This window comes from Passer montanus, unplaced genomic scaffold (genome assembly GCF_014805655.1).
Source record: "Passer montanus isolate IOZ18808 unplaced genomic scaffold, ASM1480565v1 scaffold10, whole genome shotgun sequence".
Lineage (NCBI taxonomy): Eukaryota > Metazoa > Chordata > Aves > Passeriformes > Passeridae > Passer > Passer montanus.
The window spans coordinates 8,951,163-8,978,302 of NW_024356505.1; the positions used below are offsets into that span (position 1 = coordinate 8,951,163).

General features: G+C 37.3%; 1 protein-coding gene across 2 annotated transcripts in view; it reads right to left on the minus strand.

Moving 5' to 3' along the window:
• Positions 1–27,140, minus strand: part of PLCL2 (phospholipase C like 2) — a 100,374-nt gene that overhangs the window by 39,120 nt on the left and 34,114 nt on the right. For both annotated transcript variants that reach the window (XR_005626882.1, XM_039703244.1), the window contains exons 3-4: positions 4,239–6,725; positions 498–701 (exon numbers count right to left, since the gene is read on the minus strand). Coding sequence is in view for 1 of the 2 variants with exons in the window: in XM_039703244.1 (XP_039559178.1) it covers positions 498–701; positions 4,239–6,725 (2,691 nt within the window). In the remaining variant the exon portion in view is untranslated. The remainder of the gene's footprint in view (positions 1–497; positions 702–4,238; positions 6,726–27,140) is intronic.

Below are 27,140 nucleotides of genomic sequence, written 5' to 3' on the forward strand. Positions count from 1 at the left end.
AGAGAAAAGGAAAATAAAAGAGCATGTGTAGAATTTTACACGCCAAGGTGCTTTTACAACTACAATGCCTAAAAGTAGTGCCTGACGTTTTTGTATTCAATGTGGAGTCAAAGCTAAAATAAACCAAGGTCCCCAAAGTGGAAAATGCAAAGTAGTAAGAGGTTTATAGATATACAGTAAGTTTCAAACTACTGAAAAACAGTTAAATCAATACATCCTCTTCATGTTAAATCCTCTTGATTATAACCACTTTACCTTCTGAAGTGTAGAAGCACGTGTTTGCATGCAGTGTACCAATAATCTCTATGTCTTACTGTGTAGGAAAACACTACCATTGCTGTACATTCATAGGAATAACTCAAGCACAAGTAATGAAACATGAAATAGGAAGTCACAGGTTAAAATTACTTTTAAAACAGGCATGGTACAGTATATTACATATATATTTTAAAAGCCTTTCAAACAGACAATATAAGACAACCACAAAAACTACTCACCATTTCATATGCTGTTACAATCTTTTTCAAGACCTCTGGAACAATCCCTTGGAGCTCCATAGTTGGATACTGATCACTGAGATTCACTACTACCAAGGGTGTATTATCAGGCCCAACCAAGTGCATAGACACTGCCAAAATGCACTGCATAAGATTTGCTACAGGAGAGAGGCCACATAATTCTTTGAATGAAACTACTGCATTCTGCAAAAAGGAAAGAAAGAGTTTCCTTTACAGTTAAATACAAAATTTAAAGTCTTGTTATTTCAGGATAAAATACTTCACTGTTATACTTGAGCTACAATGGTTGTGCTACAGTTACCACAGCTTTTCCCTGAAGAACTGGCATTTTCAAAACCAACCAATATTACACATACATTTTACAAAAATCTTAAAAATTCAAGGAATGCAGTACATGCCACAGAAAAAACCATCTTTTTAGACAAGTATGTCTCCTCTCTATCATGGCTAACATTAACTATAGAAATAAACATGTTCTAAAACATAGTGGTTATATATTTTGAAAATTTTCAAGACTTTTTTTAAATGCCACCAAGAGAAAAAAAATTAAATGCTCAATGTCCTAATTAAGCAAAGTGAAGCAGAAGGAGGAATTCAGCACATTTGTAACTTTAAACATACCTGAACTCTAGTCCAGACATGCTGTGGATCTGTGGGCTCCCATTTGGTGTGATTCACAAACCCAGCACTCCACTATTGAAGCATTCCTATCATAGAGTCACACTTGAATGAATTTCTTAAGGTACCTTAACTTAAATACTAATTCTGTACCTTTCCCTTACATTTTTTAGTCATATTTTATATCCAGTATGGTAGAATATAAAGCCATAAATTTAAAGTTGAAGGAAGTTCACAGCATTTAAACTACAGTGTGACTCCAAGTAGCCACTGACATTCCATGATGGGAATATTGTCAGCAATGTTCAGAATTTAGGATTTTGTACCAAATGAGAAGTGGTGATCTATGGCAGGTCTGGAGTTTGTGTTCCTCTTAAAGTTGAAGTTCACAGCATTTAAACTACAGTGTGACTCCAAGTAGCCACTGACATTCCATGATGGGAATATTGTCAGCAATGTTCAGAATTTAGGATTTTGTACCAAATGAGAACTGGTGATCTATGCAGGTCTGGAGTTTGTGTTCCTGTAGGAACACAAACTGAAAAATGAAAATATGGTATATTTAAGTCACAAATGTGCTCAGTGCTCCTTTCTCTCATGTTGCACCCAGGCAGAGTATCTGGCACAAATTTTCACTTTAATCCAAACCACTTTCCATCTTGCTGGCATGGTAAGACTCATTTGTGGACATGTCTCCTAGAAAGACATAATGCCAGCAGGAATCAAATGTGAAATATTTTGCTGTTCCTGTATCAGACAACATACCAAAGCAGACTTCCAAATATGTATGTACAGCATATTCATGCAAAATTATGTGAACACTGAATTGCACCTACCCAGTCACTTAGAGTGTACTTTTAGTAAATGTCCAGGAAACAGAAACTTCTTTTATCAACTGATGTACACTTCAATGACACAATAATGACACAGCTCAAGAGACAGACATTGGGAAATTCATTCAAACAGATTTTGCTTGAGATAAGTACATGGCTTTTTGGCTTGAGATAAGCCATTATGAACAACCATTTTACAGAGAGGTTAACGAGGGTCCAGGGATTGTATCTATTCATTAATGACAGGCAGGACAGGACTGATATGTACTACTACTGTAACTCCGGCCTTTGGACTTCCAATTCTATATCCAGAGACTATTCCTTATACTGTTAAGTAACTTAAACATGTAACATCACATCCAGTTCAATCACCCATATTTGACTTTTATCAGTGATTAATATGCAACAAGTTTGACATCAGTTTTTGTCAGGTAATATAGGAACAAAAGAAACAAAAAGGCTATTCTTATACAGATTTAGAGAAACGATTAAACTCACTGCTGCACATTTTCTTTTTTCCTCTTATTCCATCTTGTATTTTAAAAAATCAAACTAACCAACTTTTCTCTTTATAATCTGGCTTCTGAGGATATATTGGTCATAAAAACCATTACAATTTATAACACAAAATTTCAGTAATACAAAAATTAAATAAAGCTCACATTCCCTGGCATAAATTGATACTTATTTTAATTGAGTGGCTGATTTTCTTTTATTAGCTGTAAAAACTTAGTTACACAGAGTTTAAATGGTGCACATTATATAATCTGTTAGCAAAGTTAAGAAAAACTAATCTTCCCTCATGTGCTTAAAATATCTTCTTGATAGCATTCTGAGATAATGATAAATTTAGTTGATAGCACATCTTTCAAACTGACAGAATAAAATACATAAAATACCTTTTAATATCTCATGTTCAAAGAAATCCCACTGTAGAGTCTGTTTTCAATTATATCATTATACTGCACATACTGCAGCATGCACATTCAAGAGTTTAATGTAGCTACACAAAATTCAGTTTTCACTGCTTCCTCAACTCAGTTCTTCCTTGAAAAGTATCTTAAAATACAGTACTCTTCACATAACAGAATTCTAGCCTTCAGTAGTTTAACTACAGGTAAAGTTCATTTTACACGCAGCCTGTAATTTGAAACAATCATGAGTCAAAGTATCATCCCTGCATTTTTAAAATTATCTTTTAAAAGAGCAAATTTATATACCAAGTGGAATGGGAGAGCTGCATAATGATATACTAATTTCTTCTTTCATATAAAATTAGCTTTAAAATTGTATTACTATCAGAATATTTTTAATATAAGATTATTCATTAAGGAAATTTATATACACTGATATGCCTTTAAAATCCAGAATCAAGTCTCAGATATTTCCTTTAATCTCTTTTCCTTTAACACTGTATAAAACCAAAAGGATTTGATAGGTCAGTCCATTTGAAATGACAATTCTTAATTTTGTTGATCAACACTAGTATTCCATCAGAAGTTAATAAATAGTTTAAAGGTTTATTAAATGAAATGTAACTTTAAAACTCAATTTTAATACATTTCTAAAAGGGGTTATGTACCTGGAATCGCCAAGTAACACACGTTTTTAAGTGACATCTCTTGGATTCCACAAAACAAAGCACCTCAGACTGCACTTTTTCCCTAAATTCAATGTGTTTACTAATATGACATCTAAAGTAGGACAACTTCTTCTAGAAGATGTCTTCTAACACCTTAGTGCTAATGCCATATATTTCTAACATAACTAGGATGAATCATGGAAAGCAAATGGATCTTTCTTGAAAGTGCTGCCTTCTATTTGGGACTAAAGGAAAAACATAACTTTGGTGAAACTATGCTAAACATTCTTAGATGTACAAATAAGGTCTCTGATAAGCATTAAAGTCTCCCTTTTCTACCTGTTGTATATTCTTCCCACATTTCTACTTAATTATTTTAAACTAAAATATTGCCATACTTTCTTTTAGTGTATTTCTAGTAGTACTTCAACAACATAGGATGAGGGTTGAGTTCTAACACTGGAGTCATATTTCCACTTCACATTCAACAAAATACATGTGTGCATTCAAGGTTGCATCAGTAGAGAGTTCACCTAAAAGGCTCCTCTGACATGATCCATTCTTAGAGCTGTTCAGAATTAGACTCAAATAGTTCAACATACAAGACATTTTAAAAAGCAGGTATTCCATATGCATCATAATACAAAGGTACACACATGAACCAATAAACTGATTATAAAACTGTACCTGCATATTTTCTCTCAAATCCGTAGCATCCCGAATAGGTTGGAGGGCATTCTTGAATACTTCATCTACTGTTTTAATCCATAATGTTCTCATAGAAGCATATTCCCTTGATTTCTTGCCCTTCCTCACAGAGAGGCCCCTCTTATGAGGTTTCCCACCACCCCTTCGATTTGTAATGGCCACATGCACAAACAAGGAAGCATGAGCTAAACTTTCACCAGTCAACGACTGCAGAGGAACGTGCCGATACCCAGTCTGGAGACACTCAAAGGGAATAGTGTACTGCCCAATAAACTCGTCCCCAATGTAATCATCATCCAGTACTACAAAACGCACCATAGCTAGCTCTGGTAAATTTATTTGAAATTCAAAGCTTTCATCAAAAATGGGATTATCCCCGTTCTGATGCATAGTTTTCGTCCTTTGCTCAGCACAGTCAGCAGGGATTCCATGTATTTCAACATAGACATAAGGATCCACAACATCACCTTTGGCACCTGATCCTTTGGGTTTAGGGAAGTTTTGCCCACTAATGATTTTAATATGAAGCAGCTGAGGTGAAACTCCAGGCACAGTGTCTTTTGTATTCGCGCTAAAAAAGGAAACTTCTTCCCTCATGATAGCAGGACGAAGGACATAGCCACAGTTTCCATTTTGTCGAAACCAACCAATGTTAAGGTCCATCATTAAGCCAGGTGTTTGAAAGTTCATTGCTACTATCTGACAACCACATTTCCAAAAGTCCTGGGGATTCATATTACTAGAGTCAATCCTCATAGGACTGGGAAAAACCCTTGCGAGAAAACGTTTGTTATAATTTACAAAGTCTCCTGGGTTTTCGTTGGCATATTTGCTAGCAAGCACTTCGTTAAAAGAGCACACTTCCCAGTACTTCTGGAGCTGAAATGAAACTTGAAACTCTTTGAACTGAACTGATTTACATATGCTTACCAGCTCAGAGAGATCTTTGCAGAGCTGGAATCGTTTCCCTGTCATTGAGTTTTGCTGTTCCACCCCCTCTTTTGCCACTCTCTGTGACATTTCTGCTCCTTCATCTTCATCTGTAACATCTCCCTCTAGTCCAGAACAATTAGCAGAAAGCTTCTTTGCTTTAATTAGTATTTTCCCTTTAAGCGATTCCGGTGAGGGTAGATAAGACTCTTCAATGTTTGGAGACTGCGTATGCAGTTTGTCCCCCAAAATTTTCTTCATGTGTTGTACCATCACTTTCTGCTGCTTAATAGAACAATGATTTTCTAAACACAAAATAAGAGGGTATTCTGAAGCAAAAAAGGCATACTTGTTAATAATGTCAATCACACTACGGAAGACAATTTGTGATGTCATTGTATGCCCTGTGTAAATCACGGGCTCATTATCTGGACCATCCCATACGTCCAGCTCAACACTTCGACAACCCATTTTTAGAGCACGAATGTAACCCGTGATGTCAGAAGGCCCTCGAAACTGATCCTCTATCAAGTATGTATTGTGAGATGAATTTATAAAATAATGAGATAAAGGTTGTTTCATATCTTGACAAACTTTTTTATGCTCTGGATCAAATATGTGGCAGTCTGGTGAAGTAAGGTAATTTGTAAACCCATCTATAGAAAGACAACCCTTTTCCTGGCCCTCTTTGGCTGGCTCATATTTCTGAATAATTTCGAGGCTTATTTCTTCTGTGACCTGTGCCATACCCTGCTCTGCTTCCAAAAACATCATGAGGTCCTTGGTATCTAGAAATTCTTTATTGCTTGAAAACTGAACTAACAGGAAATAGATTTCAGGTCTGGTACAAAGCTCATGAAAAACTTCAATAAATTCTTCCTTTGTTACTTCAGTACCAGCTTTTTCCCTTGATCTATGTAACTCCTTGAATTTTAATTCAATTTTATTAGTTTTTAAACCAGGGTTTAAGTCTTTTATAAATTGTACAGCATTACATAGGGGTATATGTCCCAAATTATCTACATCTGATTCACTGAACATTTGTGAAAGCCACGAAGTCCGCATATTATCTTGAGTAGTTCCTAACATATCTAGAGTATGTTTTCCATAAGAAATCAGGTATCTTAAACCAGTAACCCAAATATTTGCAACGTCTGCTGAATTAGCAACCAGATCTAGTGACTCATAATTTTCTCCATATATAATTGAAAAAGCACAATCTTCTGATATCTGGTCATATATTCCATTGCTGCGAAAGATATCCGTATTTTTTCCTGTTCTTACTTCTTTGATCGACTTGATATCAATCTTTGCTTTCTCAGAATCCTTTTTGGAAGGCTCCCAGCGCAGAGACTGCATATCAGCATCCAAAAGGAAGTATCGATGATACACCCTGGAGTTGGATCGGACCTTTTTGAGCTCGGAGCCTTCCACCATGGCGTTGATACAGTCGCTTGCGCTGCTGATCTTCTTCTCTGTGGGCATGCTGCTGAATGACACAGTCTTCTTCCTTTCTCGTTTCTGTTTCGTGCCATCCTGGTAAAAAAAGGGGTAGGGGGAGAAAAAAATAATGTATCAGTGTGATTTTGCTCAACATTGAAATAGGTTTCAACTTGAAGCTGAAAGTTCATCAAGCAGTTCAATAAAGTGTGTGTGATGACCAGTAAGATGGAAATTCTTACTGACATCATCACAGTGAAAATACTAATAATGCCTTCATATTTGCTCTTGCTTCTTTAAGTAATCTTCCAGAGTTTATTTTTAGTACTTTTCATGGACACAAAACTGAAAAAAAAGAGTTTTGAATGCTAACAAAATAATAATGCTGAATTATTGCATACATGTATGTGCGTTTTATTTTATGAGTTGTACCCTGTTTGGAGAGAGAACAGTTTCTAGAGTCAAGGCAGCAGGAAGCAAGTCCTTATACAGTCCTACAGATACTTGCCAAACTTGTCAGTACAGAATATAATGCTTTAGTACCATGCTGACAGGGTCCTTGGACCACAGAAACATTAATACACAATTAACTACATAAAATCCATAGGACACAGTCCTAACTACATAAAATCCACAGGACATGCCCCTAATCTAAGCATACAAGACTTAGCAAGCATTTCTTTATGCAAAGCTCCCTTCACTAGAGCACCCATCCATGTTTTTCCCACAGGCTGCCCCCAGTACTCACACATCCCTCCCCTTAGCAGGAAAATACTCCCAACAGTCTAAAAAAGCTGCACTGAAATACAAGGAACTGGACTGGAGCAGATGTAGCTCTGCAAGTTCTGAGCTTCAGAAAATACAGCAGTGACTCAGAAGGGAACTTCTGAGACAGGTAAAGTTTAACTGTTTTCAAAGAACTTTCATGTCATTAGAAAGAACTTGAATAGGAGACCTGGTCAGGAAGGGGAGCAAAAGTGATTCACCATTGCTCTTAAAGCAATGAGATAACCCAGAGATCTTACTTCCCTACAGAAAGCTTGGGTATATAAGGATATATAAGCATAAAAAAGGGGGAAAGGTAATTTAGCTACCTTTATTGTACCTATTTATTGTACCTATTGTACCTATTAATTAAAACAAGTGCAAATAAATCACAACACATGACTTAAGTACACTCAATTTCGTAAGAACTGAATTTAAAAAACTTGTGTGCTTTCATTATCTGCATTTTCTGAGACTGAAAAATGCCAGGATTTTTATTCTGAAAGCAATGTATCTTGAGGAGCTAACTTTTAGTCTGAAATAACACTTGCATTAAAATATTTTTATATTAGATATCTTAATTAAAAGTGTTCTTCTTATAAACCAGCACAGCGCAAAAATTACTTTTCCAGCTTTATTAAAAAAACAAAATTTATATTCCCTGAAACAGTTTTCCATTTGAAGTATGTTCCAGTGCAAATCAACATTGCTTAAATAGCAGAAAGGAAAGTGAAAGAAAACTTTTAACGACTGCTATGCTGAACAGATGTTCAAATAAAAACCATCCATTACAAAATGCATTTCCAGCTCAGTACACACGTGCTGTATGTTTAATTTCATTAAATTAAAAATGCAGAGTCTTGGTTTTGTAATTTAATTTATAAGCATCTGAAAAGTCTTTCACTGAAAACAATGATTAGTAAAGTGAGCAGCCTTCATATTTGATGTTCTGTGTTTGAGAAAATTAATCAACCATACTATTCTTGCACCTTTAATGACAGCAGAATCTGCTTTGTTCAAGTTCTGAAGAGACCAGTAAAAGCGAATAACCCTGCAGAGGACTGTTTCATTTCAAACTGCAGATCAAACACCTGCAATGGATACTGCACAAGGTTGATTCTCACAATCTCATTACATATAGTTTAGGCATAAGGACTGTTTTCAAACAACAGCAAATTTCCTTAACTTAAAAAAAAAATCAAATGTGATTTTTGTTTACAGAGGTTTTTTTGTTCTATTTTAAGCCTAGCTTTTTTGTTTACCTATTTACTCTTAACTTAAGAAAAAAAAAATCAAACGTGATTTTTGTTTACAGAGTTTTTTTTGTTCTATTTTAAGCCTAGCTTTTTTGTTTACCTATTTACATCCTAACCTGAAAAAGTGGCAAAGGACAGTCCCAGATAAATGAGCAACGACATTGACATTCCTGACTTCAGGGCTTGGAATTAAGCATTTTGAAACTCCTTAATGCTCCAGATTTCTCAGTCACAGACCTGGGAAAGGAATACTGTTGACTGAGACACCAAAACCACCAAGGCCTGGCAAGTATTACCTTACCTGACCATGATCAGAAGAAAGGTCTACACCTTTCTCTATGATCAGGACTGCATCTGATCCAAGTCACTGGAGGAATACTGTTGACTGAGACACCAAAACTATCAAGGCCTGGCAAGTATTCCTTACCTGACCATGATCAGAAGAAAGGTCTACACCTTTCTCTACGATCAGGACTGCATCTGATCCAAGTCACTGAACCACGAAGGAAAAAAAAAAATTTCTATTTCTTGACGCCATCTGATGTAAACAAGCCCATCTTAAGGCAGCTCCATTGCCAGCTCTAGTTACTGAAAGTTTAAATTGGTGTTCATGCATGTGGACCAGAGGAGCAATTCAATATATCACCTGCAAAATTATTTTGCCTGCCTACCAGATGAATTCACAGCCAGTTCAGCAGTACTCTTTATTTTTGCAGGGTAAAGGAGTCTAGCCACTCAGATTGTTTATATAAAGCCAGCACCACAGTGTGAATTACTGTGAAAACATTGTGAGCTCCAGAACACCCTTTGTAAGTTTTTGCTTCTCCAGAGATCAATAATCCTGAACTACCAGACTGCCTGTGCAAGTCCCCATCCTGACAGACACAGAAGCCATGATCAATCTTTGTGTGACCAGATTACCTTCAAGGATATTTTAGCAAAGACACTGTTAATTCACCTGTCTGAATTACCCACCTGTCTGAAAAGACAGAGAAAAGAAACTCTCACTCTACAAGCTGAGCGTGCAACCGCATGTACAAACTGTGTGAAACTCACTTCTGAGACTTGGCAATATAGTCTAGCATGGAGGAGACAGATTTATTGTGCTATAAGATGCGGAGGATTTCACCCCAAAAATGAGGTGGCATTCATGAACTGGGTCAAGTCTCACACGGCCTTATGTCTGAATCAAAAAGAATGGCACATCAGAAAACTGCATCTGAACAAAGACAGGAGTGAATTTTTGGCATTCATAAGACTTACAGGGTTCTTGCTGTTCAACATGCTCAAAGTGACAGACTCTAGAGTGCAGATGCATAATTCAGTCCAAGGCAGCAGCTACAATTTTTGTGCTGAAACAACCTTCAGTCCTTCTAGGATCTCTCACACAATGAAGAACCATGTCTACCTACAGTTTATAGCATGTCCTGTCATCATTACAGGATTCCCCCTAAAGATGTCTGTGCTTCATGAGACTTAATCACTGAAACCAGAACAACCACCTCATCAAGACATTTCCTAATACTATTCAAGCCCCAGCCAAGGTCACCAGCAAAATGTTTGGAGGAATAGACAGGACCACAGATAAAACTGCTTTGAAACATTACTCATAACCACTACAAGCGACTACACAAAGAGTTTAGTTTATCCAGAAGTTCCTAGCAACAGAAAGCAAAGCATCTAGCAGTTTAAAAAACAGAAATAATCCCAGCTGTCACCTGTGGCACTTAAGAGACAGAGACAGCTGGAGAAAATGGATTAAAAGCACAAGGAGGGAAGAATATATCCATGATAACATTTTTTTATTCCTCTCAAGGTACCAACAAAGAAATAGCTATGTGACTAAAACAGCACTGTCTACAAAAGAGAATTCTGGAGACAACAGAGAATCTTGAATCAGACATTGAGAAAGAGGCACCTCATTCCTGAACAGCAATGCTTTTAATTTATGCAACTTTATTATAAAATTACTTAAAAGGCAGTTCCAATAACCACTGGTACTGACAGGGGCAGAGTTCAAACAGAGATTTGATAATGTAACAGATTGGGATGATAGAGGAAATGATAAATAGTGTATGGTTTGTAAATATCTCCCAGAGGAAAGGAAGCAGAGAGAGAATTTTATGACCTGTAAATGCCCAAATAAATCATGCCCCAGAAGCAGTACTTAAAAAATATTTAAACATCAAGTTGCCAAGATGTTTAAGTACCACTTGGTTGAGTGGAATTAAGAACACAGCCCAAGGCAGGAGCTGGCCAACCCCCTCAAAGTGTCAAGTGTGGGGCTGCAGCAGGAGCACAGTGCAGGACACTCCTTCCACCTGCCAATACAGAACGCTCCTCACACTGCCCCATGCAAACTTTGGGATGGGTGCCTGTGATCCTGCTTCCCTCCATGACTAAAGATACCTGCTCTTTTCAGAACAGAGGACTTCAAAAGGAAAAGACAACAGTAAGAAGAGGAAGTGACACAATGACTGATTTTAGAGCGCTTGTCTGGGAAGTGAAAGTTCCCGATGTCACAAAACACAAACATTTCACTTGGTGACCCTGAATGCAAAACTCAGTCCACAGAGCAAGGACCTGAACACTGAATTTTTTCCTCTCAATACGCACCTCCCCAGGCGACAGATCCTGCTACTACTTGTTTGTGCTCTAACCATAAAGAATTTCCATTCATTTTTATATACCAGAGGTTCACCAAAGCATGGAAGGCAGCTCCATGCTCATCTTGAGAGCACATGGCTGAGCACTCCAAGGTGCCCAGGCAGAGGGGACAGAGCCCAGCCACTCCACGAGGAGCTGAGTGCTCTGCCAGCCAAGCGAGTACATAAGAAACAAGAACACAAAACACACCCCCCAAGTGCAGCAACTCACTGCAGGATTTTTGATTGCCAAGGGCTGAGCTTTGACAACCTCAGAGAAAACGCACATCTTGAGGCAATGATGGAGCCACAGTCCCAAGAATGCCCACTTAGTTCATTCCAAAGAGGCTTAGAAACAAGATAAATGTGAGCCATTCAGCCTAGCAAGGTCTGTACAGAGGTGTAGTAATAAGACTCTTATCATACACAGCATCTCAAGAGCTTTCAAATGTATTTTTCTTTTGCATGTTAGTTCTGAATTGAGGGGCATGCTTGTGAACCTGAAGGCCAGTGGTGTGCCAACACTCTGAGCAATTACAGGTGAGTAGGTGAGAAGAAATGCCAGACCTAAGTTTGGTAATTTTAATTTTTATCAAATTCCACCATTATTTCATAAAAGACAGCGTGAAAGCTATTTTAGATGCAATTTAATGTACATCTGTAGCAAACAGTTTCAGTAAAATTCAATACTTTATGACGAGAACAGGCAGCCTGATGATCTACATAATGAACACAGAGTGCGCTACTCTTCTGACACTATGCAACTCACTGATGACTTTTTTTTTATACTAGATGTGATACTTATGTAGCACATTTGAGTACAAAACCTGCTGTTTTCATCAAATGCAATTCAGCAGTAACTGCACAATCAACTAGCTTGAAGACATGAGATGTATAACAAGCCTATTTCAGGAAGTGGTAAGTTAAAAAAAATACAATTGATGCTTTATTTAATTAAGATTCTTAAGCATTTTTAATCAAAACAAAAACCTTGAAATTTATAGATTTTCCTCATACTTAAGGAAGCATGTCTATACATAATTAAGTCTACTCAAAGGAAGAAAAGCACATCTTTAAGTTAGTACTTTAAAATATTAATTTTTAATGCATTTTATTAAAAATATTATTATATCAGTAACTTGTCCTTTTCCAAGGTTCCGCCTGTGGTTTTAGAGACACAAATGCTGGTGTACATGAGTAAGTGAGCTACAAAAGCAATGCCAATATCATATCATCTTTACAAATATTTTTAGCACAAAAATACATAGGGTTTTCTTTGAAAAAAAACACCTGTAACTGAAACAGCAATGATGAACAGGACCACTTGTTTTTGCCAGCATGTACAAAAAAAAAATCACATTATGTATAGTTTACCTATGCACAGCTGCCAACTCATTCTACAACACAGAATGCAGCATTATAAAAGAAGCTAAGCAAGTTTTTGTGTAAAAGAGGCAGTAAGAAAAAAGGAAGAGAAATATCAGGTAACTGAATTTAGCACTGATTTCAAAAGTTATATGCAGTTAAAGGCAGAGTGAGAATCCTCTTTGGAAGAGTGCAGGGAAAAGGAGAGAAAAGAGCTGGGAGGAGGAAGGAGAGAGGTGGTGCTGCAGAAAAAGCACTTCACCATCCTTGTCCCCGATGCCCCCTCTCTCAGCCTAATTCTCCTGGAATCAACTACTCAGCAGAAGAATCTGCTGACAGCCACCACTCAGCCCCTCTCTTCCAGCCAAGCATCCTCTCTTCCTAGTCAGCACCTTTCCATTTGCCATTACCAGGAGATTCTTACTAACACAGTGACCCCAATTCAGTAAAAGGCACATCCTTTCTAACGCTGTTCCACAGCTGCCCAAAGCTTCCAGAGCAAGAAAAAACTCTCCAAGCAATGAGCTGCTCAGCTGACAGGATCCCAAACACTTCAGAAATGGCACCTGTTAAATCAGACTGTGTCCAACAGATTCAGCAGCCACTGTTTAACTGCACGCAGCTCCCAGCAGTCGTATAAAACAAAGCAGAGTCCTCGACTGAAACAACAACTATCTGAGGAGAGACAAAAACATCAGCTATTTGGAGAACACAAGTCCTCCCACTTGTTGTGAATCACTGTATTTGTGCTCAGCATTTAAATATTTCCTCAAAAACCTGTACTCATGACATATCTGTTGTTTGCAGAAATCTTTGAAGAGGAACATGCTTTTCGAATGTGTGGCGGGTTGACCCCAGTCAGACTCAGTTATAACACCATGTTATAAATAACAATGAGGAGGACAAAAAATAGCATTAGCTGAATAAGTAACAATTCCAGGCTGATTTTTTTGTTGCTGTCGTGGGGTTTTTTTGTTGTTTGTTTTGTTTTTTGGTTTTGGGTTGTTGGTTTTTTTTTAAGTAAAGGAAATCTGTGATTAAAGGAATGTGAACACAGGTGCTCAATATTCAAATAAAAATTACCTATATTATTTCAGATGAGCAAGCTGCATAGTTCATGACACAGTTAAACAAATTCTCTCTTCAACCCCTCTTCAAAATATTAATTTTCTGTTCTGTCTCTTCCTCCTCCTGCCCCAGTTGCATCTCCCTTCTCCCCAGTTTAGCTCCTCAGGCCCTCATTAGCGTCTAACACACAGCAAGTTAATTTACCACACTACCTCAGGAAACAAAAAATCTATTTTCTTCCAAATTAGTTTTCTGCAATTTTAGTGAGCTGAAACAATTGTCCGTGTGACCAGCTAAGTATCAGAGCTGGCTCAAATTAACCACTAGAAGCAAGGAACCGATTAAAAATGGAAGGAAAGAACAGAATCACTCACTTTTATCAAGAAATTAATTCAATTAAAATCAATGTAGTTGAAACTCTTCCGTTGAAATCTGATCCTTCGTGAACTGTCAGTAGAGTTTTATGTCATTAGGTTCTGTGGTGGACTTGATAACCTTAAAGGTCTTTTCCAACATAATTCTATTAGGGAAAACAAAATCTCTCATCTTGATCCACCTCACAGAGTACAGCCACAATTTCACAAATATATAAAACATAAAGACAAGCTATAAGAAAGAACTGCCAACATCATAAAATAACAGAATTGAGGCTCTCAGGCTCTTGGGCTCATTTTGTTCTGCCTCATTTCAAGAAAATAGGACACAAGAAAATTTATGATTCAATGACATGAGAGAGATCACTTTCACACTACCTATTAGAAAGAGCAGAGAAAAATAGTAGCCTTTGTTGGCCTTGTTGCTGTTATAGCAGCAATTTAACTCAAAAGACTGTGACTCTGATGAGCCAGAAAATAACAGGATATGGTTTTGCAAATACAGTCTAGACTAAAGGCTTTCTTTGCAAAACTTCCTACAGAAGAGCTTATTTAGTCATTTGATCAGCTTACCAAGAGTAAAGAAACCATCTTTTAATATGTTTTTTATGTTGCTGTCTAAAGTATCCTCAGGTTTTTCATTATTCAAGTGCTCTCACAGGATGTCACAGGGGAGCTTTCCCTGTGCTCCATGGCACAGATACAGATTCACAGAATATTCTGAATTGGAAGGGACCCACAAGGATCATCAAGTCCAAGGCAAACACTTCCTCCACAAATATTTCAAAGACATCCACAGGCATGATGCTGTTGCTCCCTTCTCACTTGGCTCTAACATAAATCCACTCCATATTCTTTTGAAGAGAAACTAAACAATCTGATATTGCCTACTCTGCTGAAAATAAAGGACTTGGAGCTACTTTTACATATTTGACTTTGACCTAAATTTTAAAAAGTCTGTGGCAACTAAGACTTCCACATTCTGCAGTTCCATGATGCCATTTATGTTTGCATTCTAGCAGCAATTACTAGGCTACACCATTCCAGGATTCTGTCATTTGATAACATAATTTTATAATTTAATTATATTATACTATGTATTACATTATAATTCTATAATACATTGATCTACTATACAAACAATATTATATCAGAACATTAAAACACAGTAGCAAAACTGAACTTCAAACACCATTGAGGCATTCTTCCTTGTATCAGTTCATCTGCATATCTATGAAATTAAAATGAGGGGTCATTTGGTTTCAGGGGTTAATTTCCAATACAGATTAGCAAGGCAAAGGGGGGAAAAAGTCTGACCCAAAAAGAAAATAAATAAGAAGCATTTAAGGAAACTCGCCAGACTGCTATGAGCACTGAGAGAGCCAAAGCCTGAGTTATGCTTGGCATGAATGTCTCAGTTCTCAGTGTTACTGAGTCGGTTGCAGTTCAGCCTTCTGGGGAGCATTTCTAAGGGAGCAAAAAAAGTATCCCATTTTCACAAACTCAATAAAAGCAAAACATGCTTATTTCAGATCCAAACAAACAACATCTTAACCAAATCCAAATAAATGGCAATAATTATTTATGAAAAACCACAGTTGCTAAGTCCTTAGTCTTAAACTGAGGAAACTTCACTGACAGAAAGCTGTTTAAAAATGCTTGATGGCATGAAGAGTTTTAACCCTAGGTAAGTAAATAGAGAGTTTTTTAGATTTCTAATTTCTCACATACTAAGAAAACATATCTAGACTATGACAAACAGGTCATTTTAACTACTACAGAGAAACTTACGTTTATTATAAACATTTATTTTTTCTGCCATCAATTATCAGAAAATGTAATAGAAGGTACAGATGCTTTTAGCTTGAATAATAACTGAAGGTGTCAAAACTGATGCTGCATGTAAAGGTCCTAATGGATGTGAAACTGCCTCAACAAAAAGGTTCAACAGGTTTCAACACAGATCAGGAGGGAAGAAGGCTCTACATTTTCACAGTTACCCCTAAAACCAGCAAGATGCTCTTTCTGCACACATGCACATCTATTTAAACTCTAAGCCTTTTCATTTTCAGGTCTTCAATAACATTTTAAATACCCAAACATTATAGCTAAGATGCACTTTCAGAAGCATTCTAATCAAGACTTATCAACAAGATTTAATAAGCAGCAGTCTGAAGTTGATATCAGATTCCCTTCAAGAATTCATAGCTGCATGTTTGTTCCACTGGTAGAAAGCACGGCTTTTTTCCATTTCTTGTTTCAGTCATAAACAGCAATTTGACCGAATTGGCAAAATACGAAGCACAGCTGTCAGCCTTTAAAGAGAAAGTACAGCATGTGGGTGACTTTGAAAAATAACAGAGTAACTATGTTTAAGATTTCTGCAATTTCAGACGCAGGCTCTGTGGAGAGCTGCTTCACTTCTCCCTCTGCTGCTGCTCTTCAGTGTTATAGGGGAAGAGAAACCAGCAGCATCACCAGCAAGAGGTGAGACTGAGCACTGGCTCAAGACTCCCAACCCTTTTCCACTCTTGGGAAAGCCTTCTCAGCAGCTTTTCCAGATCTTCCCACAGACATAAGTGTTGGCTTTTTTTTCCCAACTTTCCTGCATAGCAGGCTGAGACTCTATCCTACCTGATTCAAAACAAAGCAGGACAAAACCACCTGACAAACAAGCTTGTAGAGTGTGCATCTTAAGATGCCACTACAGGTATGTACTCCATGAAATTACATAAATTTAAATACTAAGAAAAACACTAATATGGAAAACAATGACTTACCCCATGCAGACAAGATTCTTATTTTCAATGCTGCATATGCAGCCAAAAAATGAAAATAATTGTGTTTGTTATGACTGACAAATTTAGTCAGATCTTTCCTTTGCTGTAAGAGGAAGTCTACATGATATTCCCTTAACTGGCAGCATCTCTTGCTCACAAAAAATATACAGCAGATTGACCACAAATGTGTTAATCTGATTGACAGGAATGGCTTTTTCACACATCCTTACAGGTCAGTGTTATGACTAAATCATGCATTTTTACTTTCCCTGATGTGGCAAAATGTTCACTTCCACCTGTGCTGTCAATTTGTGTATTTTGTCCAAATTTCAACCCAAATGACATCTGCTCTCTTGGAAAGCTCCTAGTGTTTTTGTGTCCTCTGCTGTTGCTGAGTGTTTTCCAAGGAGCAACACAGAAGTAAAACTATCACATACAGATTATTTATTCCAAGTCAGACATTCAGGCTACAGAGTAATAAAATGTAAAATTTTTTTCGTTCTAAAAGCTATCATTACCACTGCCCTGCAGCTTTCAATTCATCAACTGATTTTCTTCACTTTAGTGATTGATGAATGGTGTCTAAAGATTTGCTTCTGGACTAATTTTAATTGGACTAGCAAATTTCACAAGATAACTTTAAAGAAAGAAATGGAACTTCACAGACTGAGTTGTTCTCCTTGTGTGGTTTGAGATAAGTTCCTTTTTGTCAATTAGGAGTGTGACTATTACCAATATTAACTCTTCAGTGCTACAAAGAGTTCATTCAAATAATTCAATATTAAATTAAATACAAAAGTTGGAACTGTTAGAAACTTACAGCTTGCTAAACATATTATCTTGCAAATTCTTGAGTTGCTACTTCAGCCCTTACTTAGGTGGCAACAATAATTAAACCGTGATAACTAGCTGTTGATTTTTAAGGACAATACTTATGATATAGATAGAAAATACTTACTAGGTTATCACAGACAGACAAGGCATGAGTACCCAAGTACCTTTGCTAACCACATAAGCCTGTTTCTGACTTGTTTTCCTTGTTGATTTTCAGGTGTATGAAATTTAGAGTTGTCAAAAAATTACAGGAAATTCTCAGGCTGAATGCTACATCAATGCCCTTCTCCCCCCCTTAACTCAGTTCTTTAATTATTCATAGCAGTTACAGGCACTTAGGAAAGAACAGTGAACTATAAATATTTAATACGAGATGCCTGTAACAGAAAGACATGAGAGAGACTACAAAAATCAAATAAAGTATTTGTTTATCCTAAGCAAAATAAAAATCAAGGCAGGCAATCTTTATATTTATATAAATGTTCATAGCTTTGACAAAGCAAACCTAATAAGTTGTCAGCATGCTTTACCAAATAATTACAACAAAACAAATAAAAATTGGCAGGTATACCAGTTTTCTTCAGACTTTCAGTATTTTAAAGGGATCTATTTTGATCACTGGCTATAAGTTCCCTTGTGAGGAATGCTGAAGAAGTATCACTATAGGACATTAAAGTTCCAAGATGTTAAAGGATGCAAGAGTCAATAGCAAAAACACTGAAGACAATTTTTTTATTCTTATCTACAACAGCAGTATCTTAGCAAGTAGCTGCTGAGAAATTCTCAATATAAATTAGAATTATAGCACTTGGGGTGGTAAAAAAGTATGAAAACTTAAAAATATTGTCAAATATAGTTTATAATCCTAGTTGTGGAGGAAGGCTAAGGATACAGTGTGCACTCAAACTTCAGTATAATATGGCAGGCAAAAAAATTCCAACTTTTAATTTTCAGAACTCATTGTATTTAATATTTGGTACGTGCAATAATGAAAATATGTTAATACCATAATTGTCTTCTGTGGAGGAAAAAAAAATTCTAGGAAAATAAGACTCCTTTTTTTAAAACCACTAAGTCATACAAGGGAAATATCATTAATCTTTCATTACTATGTTCACATACCCTATCTCAGTACCCTGTATGCAGCTTTCTAAATTTTTTACCTGCCACAAATACTCAAAAAGTCACAGAGTAGAGCACAAAAATTAACTCCCATGACAGCCAAAACTAAAACCAATCACAGAAGCAAAATAATGCTCTCATCTGTTTTCTTCAAACTGAATTACTTTCTGCTCACTCTGAAACCAAAGGCCTCCACTGACTCTGCTCACAGCTATCCCTGTCCTCTGAAATCAGCTCAGGGTCCCACCATGAAGCTCCCCTGCCTAAACCAACAGGAAAATATGTGCATGCCTGGGGTGGGCAAGAAAAGGCTGAAGAAGGAAAGTTTAGATAATCCTTAGAAACTACATTAATTTTCCTTATCTCAATATCATAGCCACCCATCATGAAAACTCACAGTGATTAAATTATTTCATGGGGAGAAGTTTTATTCTTGTTCGATGCAACAGAATCAGAGAGACAGAAACTAGAACTGTTCCCTTGCAGTCAACACCCTCACTCTCCCAGCTTCCCATTCCAACCCCTCTTTTGTTATAACTACTGGTTAAACAACACTTTCCAAACCTATTATTTCAATAGTTCATATTTTCTTGTTTTAAAATTATTGGAACATTCATCTTCAACATGGAAGTCATTGCGAAAAGATGTTTTCTTTTCCTAAAACTGTTAGTCAGAACTGAAAACGTATCACAGGAGCCATTTGTGTACCTAAAGCATGCTTATAGTTTAATCAAGCTGTGGTGGAGAGTATACTTAGATTGTCCTTCAAAGTTCGCCTGTACAGTGGACAGTAATGAAAAGAAAATCCCAGCTGTAAATGACACCAGTGTACCAGGAAAAGTACTAGGGCGGACACAGTTGAATCTGCAAATGTGTCTTTTGGTTACCTGCCTTACTCCTCCCAGTAGCTGAATTTTGCCAAGAAAAAAAGCCTGCTGTTAGAATTTGTGTGGTCCCTAAAAATGGAGCTGGCCCTCATGTCACCTACACCAATAAATCTAGCCAAAATCAGACAAGCCTTTGGTATTAATACTTACTCTTGAAACCTGAAAATAAAGGTAAGCATTCAAATGCCATAATGACATCTGAAGGAACAACATTTTATATATTTAAGAACTCTCAGAATAGTTTAATGGATACAAAGACTAAAATAGTAAATCCTGAACTTCTTACAAAACCACAGGGATTATTAGATTAAAAAAAAACTATTAAAAGCATTGACACTAACATTCAAAACTTTTGGGGTTTAATTTTTTTCTTTAGAAATAGATTGTATATAAGACATTTTAAAAGCATGTCTTCAACAAATTTCCACATGTTCCTGTAAATTCATACTTGCCCCATTAGACTCAACAGAACTGAAGTTTAACATGACAGAGGAGCTAAAGGGAAACATGAGAAGTGAGAGGAAGCAGATGTGCCATTAAACGAATGCTGCTTTGGAAGATTTAGATTTTTGTACTAAGAGCAGAAAGAATACCTCCAAAGGAAAATAATTTGCTGAACTAACTTGATGCAAGGGCTAATTGAAAAGTTAACCAAAATATTAATTATTTGAATACTACATTTTGTATACACATACACAAGTAAATATAGATTCAGTATCTATTTCCCACTTTGAATCCTGAACTAAAAATAGTCACGTTATCATTGAAAATGCTATAAATCAACCAATTCTCTGAGACACAAAGTGAACTGAATACAGCAAAAATATTCTGGCAATATTAACAGTACTGTCTATTCATGTTTAGAGCAACTTGTTGCTAGCCAATTTTTCCTTATCACTGGATTTTAACTGTCAGTATAGTGCAGTAGAAAAGAACAAACAATAAGTGGTATAACTATTTCACACTGACATTTGATAACGACTCAACTGATATATGTTGAATGCTTATTTCAGCACCTTGTTTTATGATGCAACTCTATCTCAATCTTCCAACCAAGTGTAAATTAGCTATTTAAACCTGTAGAAATGTGACACAAATTTTACAAATTTGGAAAATCAACAACAATTTGGTCCCAGCCTGTTGCACTGGATTGTTTACTTTAACATTTTTTAAGAACAATTCTAGCTGCACACATGCCATAATAAAGAATACATTTTGGCCTCTGTAATTTATTATAAATACCCTCCTTTTAAATACCCATCATCTTCTGCCAGTCTCATCCAGCACAATATTATGAAGGTTAAGGAGCTGAACCTTCAGATACCTCTGTTAAATGATCTGTTCTCAAATACAGCAGAAATGTCCCAGTTTATACAGAATCTTTTCCCTACCACAGTATTTGCACACTTCTCACAATGGCATTTAGTTACAATGAAAACTATTTCTTAAAAGATTTATGAGAAGGAAGGAAATCGTGGCAGAGCAAGCTTCGTGATGATAAAAGTGATTGAGACAGAAGCAGGCTGTTTCCAGGGCTACCAATGAACCATATATTATGTTTTAGATGGTTTCCTAGGAAAATAATCCCAGGGATCACATCATCTAAGAATGCATAAGAGACACAAATTCTCCTAACTTTAAAATGTATTTCTTTTTTTTCAATAAATCTGATAAAAGAGGAGATCTAAAGATGATCCAAAGTCCATAGACTTGCCAAAACCAGGCATTTGGGAATAAAAAAGGGTTCAGCAAAATTCAGATGATTTAAAAAAGCATAGATCAAAAGTTCACACCTCTTTTGACCCCCAAGTCCACCTACAAGACACAATCCCACTGTAGCTGGTGTGTCACCTGATACTTTCCACGATGTAAAATTTTAGCCCAAAGAACAATTTTTTCCCTTCATTTTTTCATTCTGGCTTCACTTAAATGGAACAGATATAAATCCTGAGATCTAAACATCTGAACTCTTTACTGCCTCTCACTGAGATTTCCTCAGCAGACATTACGGCACAGCCGAGAACTCCCAAGGGCTGGATAGCAAAAACAAAAGCTTGTTGTTTAACATTATCAATCAAACCCTGCTCCAAGAAGGGCAGGTGTAGAGCACCTGCCTCTTTAAAGACAACATTCTCTGCTACTACACAGACTAAGATTCCTTATCTCTTCTAGGCAAGACACCAGAGAGCCTTATCTCGTAAGAGCACGACCTGCTGTCTTCCCACAGAAGTTCCCAGTAATTTTGAAAGAAAACAGGAAAGGTTTCAGAAGAAATCTTAACCTGTGTCAAAATCCCCACTGTAGTAAATGGTTTTTTTCACTGTAGGAAATTCATGTATTGCCTGAAGTGCTTAAAACCAGCACTGTACTCTTCACCTTCTTTTTCTACCAAGAGAGTTGCAAACTGCATCTGACCAAAACCAGCCATCCCAGTGCCCTTAGCAGATACTGACAGGTGACACATACACACAAGAAAGTCATGAGACTTCCTTGTATGAACACATTGTCATCTGTGTTGGAACACCTGAATTAAACTGTAAAAATTTCAGAAATTACTCCTCCTCAGATTACCCTAATCTCAAATGATTTATTATCTTCAGGGAGATCAGAGTTTTGTATGAGGGTGACTGGAGCAGCCTTCTGCAGACATTGCTCCTCAGGGGCAGGGGGCTTTGAGCTTCCCACACACTGGTCAGCAACCTCAGGATACTCAGAATTACATTTACTGATAATTGATTGTTAAGACAATTTAGTGCACATCTGTTCAAAGGATAACAGTAACTGGAGAGCTCTTTACATGTGGATAGATAATACTGTGTAATTTTTGCCTCAAATACACCAAGAACACTTAGTAATTGATAAATTAAGCTGACATCACCTCTGACCTGCTGACAGCACTCTACTCAACACATACAGGATACTGTTGTCCCTTCTTTGCTGCAAGGATAAATTATTGACCAAGTGTCAGATTCTCATCCAGCAGGGCCCCAAGGTCCTCCTCAGTAAAATATGAACAATTTTCATTGATAGGTCTTAAAAATGGCTAAAGGACTGTCAATAGGAAAAAGAAAAGTAAATATGGTAGTGATACATGTACTACTGATTTTTATCACAACTTAGAATAATTTCTGTGTAATTTGTTTGTTTTAAACACAGTCCATTTTAGGAGGTTTGGTCCTACAGATAGTGTGCTCAGTGACATAAAGTGAATGAAAATCCATTATGCAGAGGGTTCATATTGGCTGCAACCTGTTATAATTTTAGTATAATTTAGCAGTTGCTTGTGTTCTCAGCAAAGGAGCAATGTTGGCCACAGTTTCTTTATCCATTGTTAGGAACGTCTTTGCTTATTGTTTGATAACTTGCTTCACTAATCATTATCAGCCTCACCAGTGCTGTGTGCAGGGGGACACTCACTGCCCTGGTCCTGCTGGCCACACTCCTGCTGATACAGGCCAGGCTGCCATTGGCCCATTTGGCTACCTGGGATTGCTCCTGGCTCATGTTCAGCTGCTGTAAACCAGCAGCATCCCCAGGTCCCTTTCCTCCAGGCAGTTTTCCAGGCACTCTGCCCCAGCCTGTAGCACTGCTGGGGATGATGTGACCCAAGTGCAGGACCCACCACTTGGCCTTGTTGAGTCTCTCATGACTGGCCTCAGCCCATTGATCCAGCCTGTCCAGATCCCTCTGCAGAGCCTTCCCACCTTCCAGAGGATCAACACTCCTGCCCAACTTGGCATCACCTGCAAACTTACTGAGGGTGCACTCCATCTCCCATCCAGATCATTGACAAAGATCATCATTAAAAAGGGCTGGCCCAATACTCAGCCCTGGGCAATGCCATTTAATACCAGCCACCAGATGGATATAATCCCATTCATCACCACCCTTCAGACCTGTCCAATGATCAGTTAACTCACATATTTGTCTATATTCTGTATATTAGAGACAAAAGATACCCTTTGAGCACATAGCCTTCCCATTGGTTAATTAGAAAACACCAGAAGACGCAGTGTTGAAAAATCTTTAAAAGCCATATTATACATACCACAGTTTACTGATTAGCTTGTTAATGATGATTATAAACATTCTGAAAATTTCAAGAGAATATCTTCGACGCTCTTCAAGACTTATGACTTACACTCTATGCTTTTCCCAGAGTTTCTGGTTAATTTCTAAACAATACAGAAAACACAAAGCAAGCACAATGTTAGAAACTTTCCCTAGTATGTCTGGATGTCTATAAACTAGTCAAGACTCAAATACACTTTAAAGCCCATGAGAAAGTTCCAAAATGTTATTGTTATTACATAGACCCAAACTTTCTGGAACAGCTATTTATTTTTGGAGTTCAACTTTCAGCTCTTCCAGCAAACCTTTTTAAATGACCCATTTTCCTGACCCCTAGCAACAATCAGCCATTCTTTTAAGGAACCCCAAAGTGAACAGTCCAACATCATCATCAGTTCCTCATTAATGCATGTTCAACTTCAAACAAATCTTACAGGACTCTAATCCTTTTTCAGTTCCTAACTAACTAATAGTTGGTGAAGTAACATCATACCAACAGTATTATGTTTCAAGATGCATGAAAACATAGCCAAAAATTTTCTCCTCCATTTAGCTGTTCACTGCACTTTATGTGAATGTATCACAGCTACAGAATCATAATTCTAGTTTTGTTCCCATATGCCAGATTGAACAAATGTTAAGCAGAGAAAATAGATACATTTTCTGGATGTATGCAAGTATATTATTCACTGATTTATAAGACACTGGTGGCTAACAAGAAATGTTTACACAGTCAACCTTCCTAAAATTCTATGTTGTATGGTAATAGGACTGCAATTCTGCCTGAGATTAGAAGTAAATTACTGTATCCAAAACCACACTCCAGGTATAAACATAACTTTATGAACAGCAAGTCTGACATACATATCATTTTGTCATGGACATAACTGAACAACATACACATTAGCAATGCAAGACTCCTCAAGAAAAACTGGCAGACTTGTCACGGCTCTGGATCCAGCAGTGTGTGGAAAACTCAGAAAAATGTGTGACTGGAAGGCACCAAGTGCTGCTGGTGAGACTGCACACACATCCGCTGCCTGGTTCCAGAAACAAACTGAACAGCTGAACCCGAAGGCTAAACAACAGCAAATCTTTTGGATGCTTCTCATCCTAAGACTTTAACCAGTTTCAGGAAAATGTTCCAAATCCAGACTGCAACTCTGCCTCACTGTGTAAGATTGGCTTGTTTTGATTAACTTTAGATGTTACAAATGTAGCCAAAGTCTGAGGAAAATGGACAGGGTCACTTACTGTCAGCAGATGAAGAATGACAAAGAAGATGAAAAATATAGACAAATATTCAGGAACATGAAAGACATGGGGTTTGATCATATATTCTTCACCCCACAGTCATCTCCCCAATATACAGCAACAGAGATGAATACTACTTTTGTTTTTCTTTAGTTTATTTCCACGTTGTCCCAGCAGGCTGGTATTTATAGAATGAGTAACATTGTGAAGCTTCTTTGATACAGTCATAACATTCACCTGGTAAGCTTTTTTATTTATTTAAAGACAGTATTTAGCATAAATTACTTCTGTAACCACAAACTAGTTTAAAGAATATCACTTTGATTCCCTTTGAAAAATAAATCAGCATTTCCTTGAGGAGTGGACCACTCTCACTTCAATGCAAAATGCAAACACATATCAGTTGCATACACTGTTACACTATTTGATATTTTAGCATTATTGTTCAATTATTTTATTCACCATCCAATAATTGTCAGGGATGTATACTTTTCTGGTTTTCTTTTTATATTGAGATTACAGCAGAACTAGTCTAAATTCTTGTTTTACTAAGGAAATTCCATTGAGGTATGTTTTGAAACCAAGCTGTACAGTGACTAAATTTAAATCCTCACCACATGTCAAGATTTAAGTAAGGATTCAGAAGTCCCACTTTTTCTTACATGGAACAAACTAGACTTCTTTCTACCATTGTTATTTATAGCTCATCATGAAAAACCACCAAAAAAAAAAGCCATTTTAGAAGCCAAGGTAACTATGAGAGAGAAGGCATTCTATGACTTAGGCAATACTGTGCACCTTCCAACTAAAAGCTGGTACTAACACAGCTCAATCTTCCTCTGAACTGCATAAACAAATGCAAGGTGCCAGCACTGCTAAGTCACTTTATGCTCCAGGTCTGCAACTAAGAGAGTGGGAGGTAAAGAAAGGGAAGAAATGTTTAAAATATGAGAACTACTCCTTAAGACGAAGAGATGTTGAACATTCCACCATTGCATAACTGTTTTCTACTGAAGCTTTTATACAAGAAGCGCTTAAGGCAGCATTATTTTTGTCTCCCAGTTAAAAAATTGTATCCTCTTGGCTTCCTGCTTTTAGAGACCAACAGTACTAAAGTACTTTAATCCACACTTCTCCTTTTTATGTCATATGAAGGCAGAATTCATTCTTCTAATGAATACTACATTAATTCAATTTTTTAGTTACGTTATTAAAGTAGAGGGCACCATCAAATAATGGTTCATCATTTAGGAGAGTGCTCATGATGCCTTTTTAGGAATTTTTAAACCACATAATTTCAAAATGCATGCAATCTTTCTTATTTTATATTTGGGGAAGTCTGCTACCAAAGACACCTTGATAACCAGTTTTAAATATAAACATAATTACTCTGTATTTTTAGACATTACATTGGCATGTAGACTTTGAGACATTTTTCAAGTGTATTTCCAGAGGCTCCTGGGACACCAGTTACCAGGGCAACCTCTGAGGTCACACGAGCTACTGTAAATTACAGAAGTTTCAAGAGACTCCAATTTATGTTAAAATTGTATGTACCATGCATGACTGCAACCCACTGCACCGCATCGAACCCTTGCAGCTGCTGCAGCCCTACAAGACAGCCCAAGTCCAAAAGGTGCTTCAGGGAGAATTCCTGTCAACAAAAGTGACAGAGGGGAACACAGGGAGGAAAACAGCAACTCCCAGCCTCAACACAACTCACCACTGCCTGAGCCATGCCTTCTCACATCTCCAGATTCCACAACACTTTCATGTCACCCTAAGCCCTCTGTTCGATCACATTCCTGATTTTCCCAAGCATGCTCATTCCTCTCCACTAACCTCTTCCCATCTTGTATGGTCCCCTCCCAACTCCAGCAATGCTCCTAACCAAGCTCATGCAAATCCTGATGCTTTCCTTTGTTGCCACAGCTTGCAGGACAGCCAAGAGTGTTGCAGCTCATTTGGAACAACACCTGGGCTGGAAGGGCTGGCAATGCAGAGCTGGCACCTGCTCAGTAAGTCAGTGCTAAAAGAACAGATAGTGACTGCACTTCCCCCAAGTTACTGCCATGAAAAAGAAACACTGC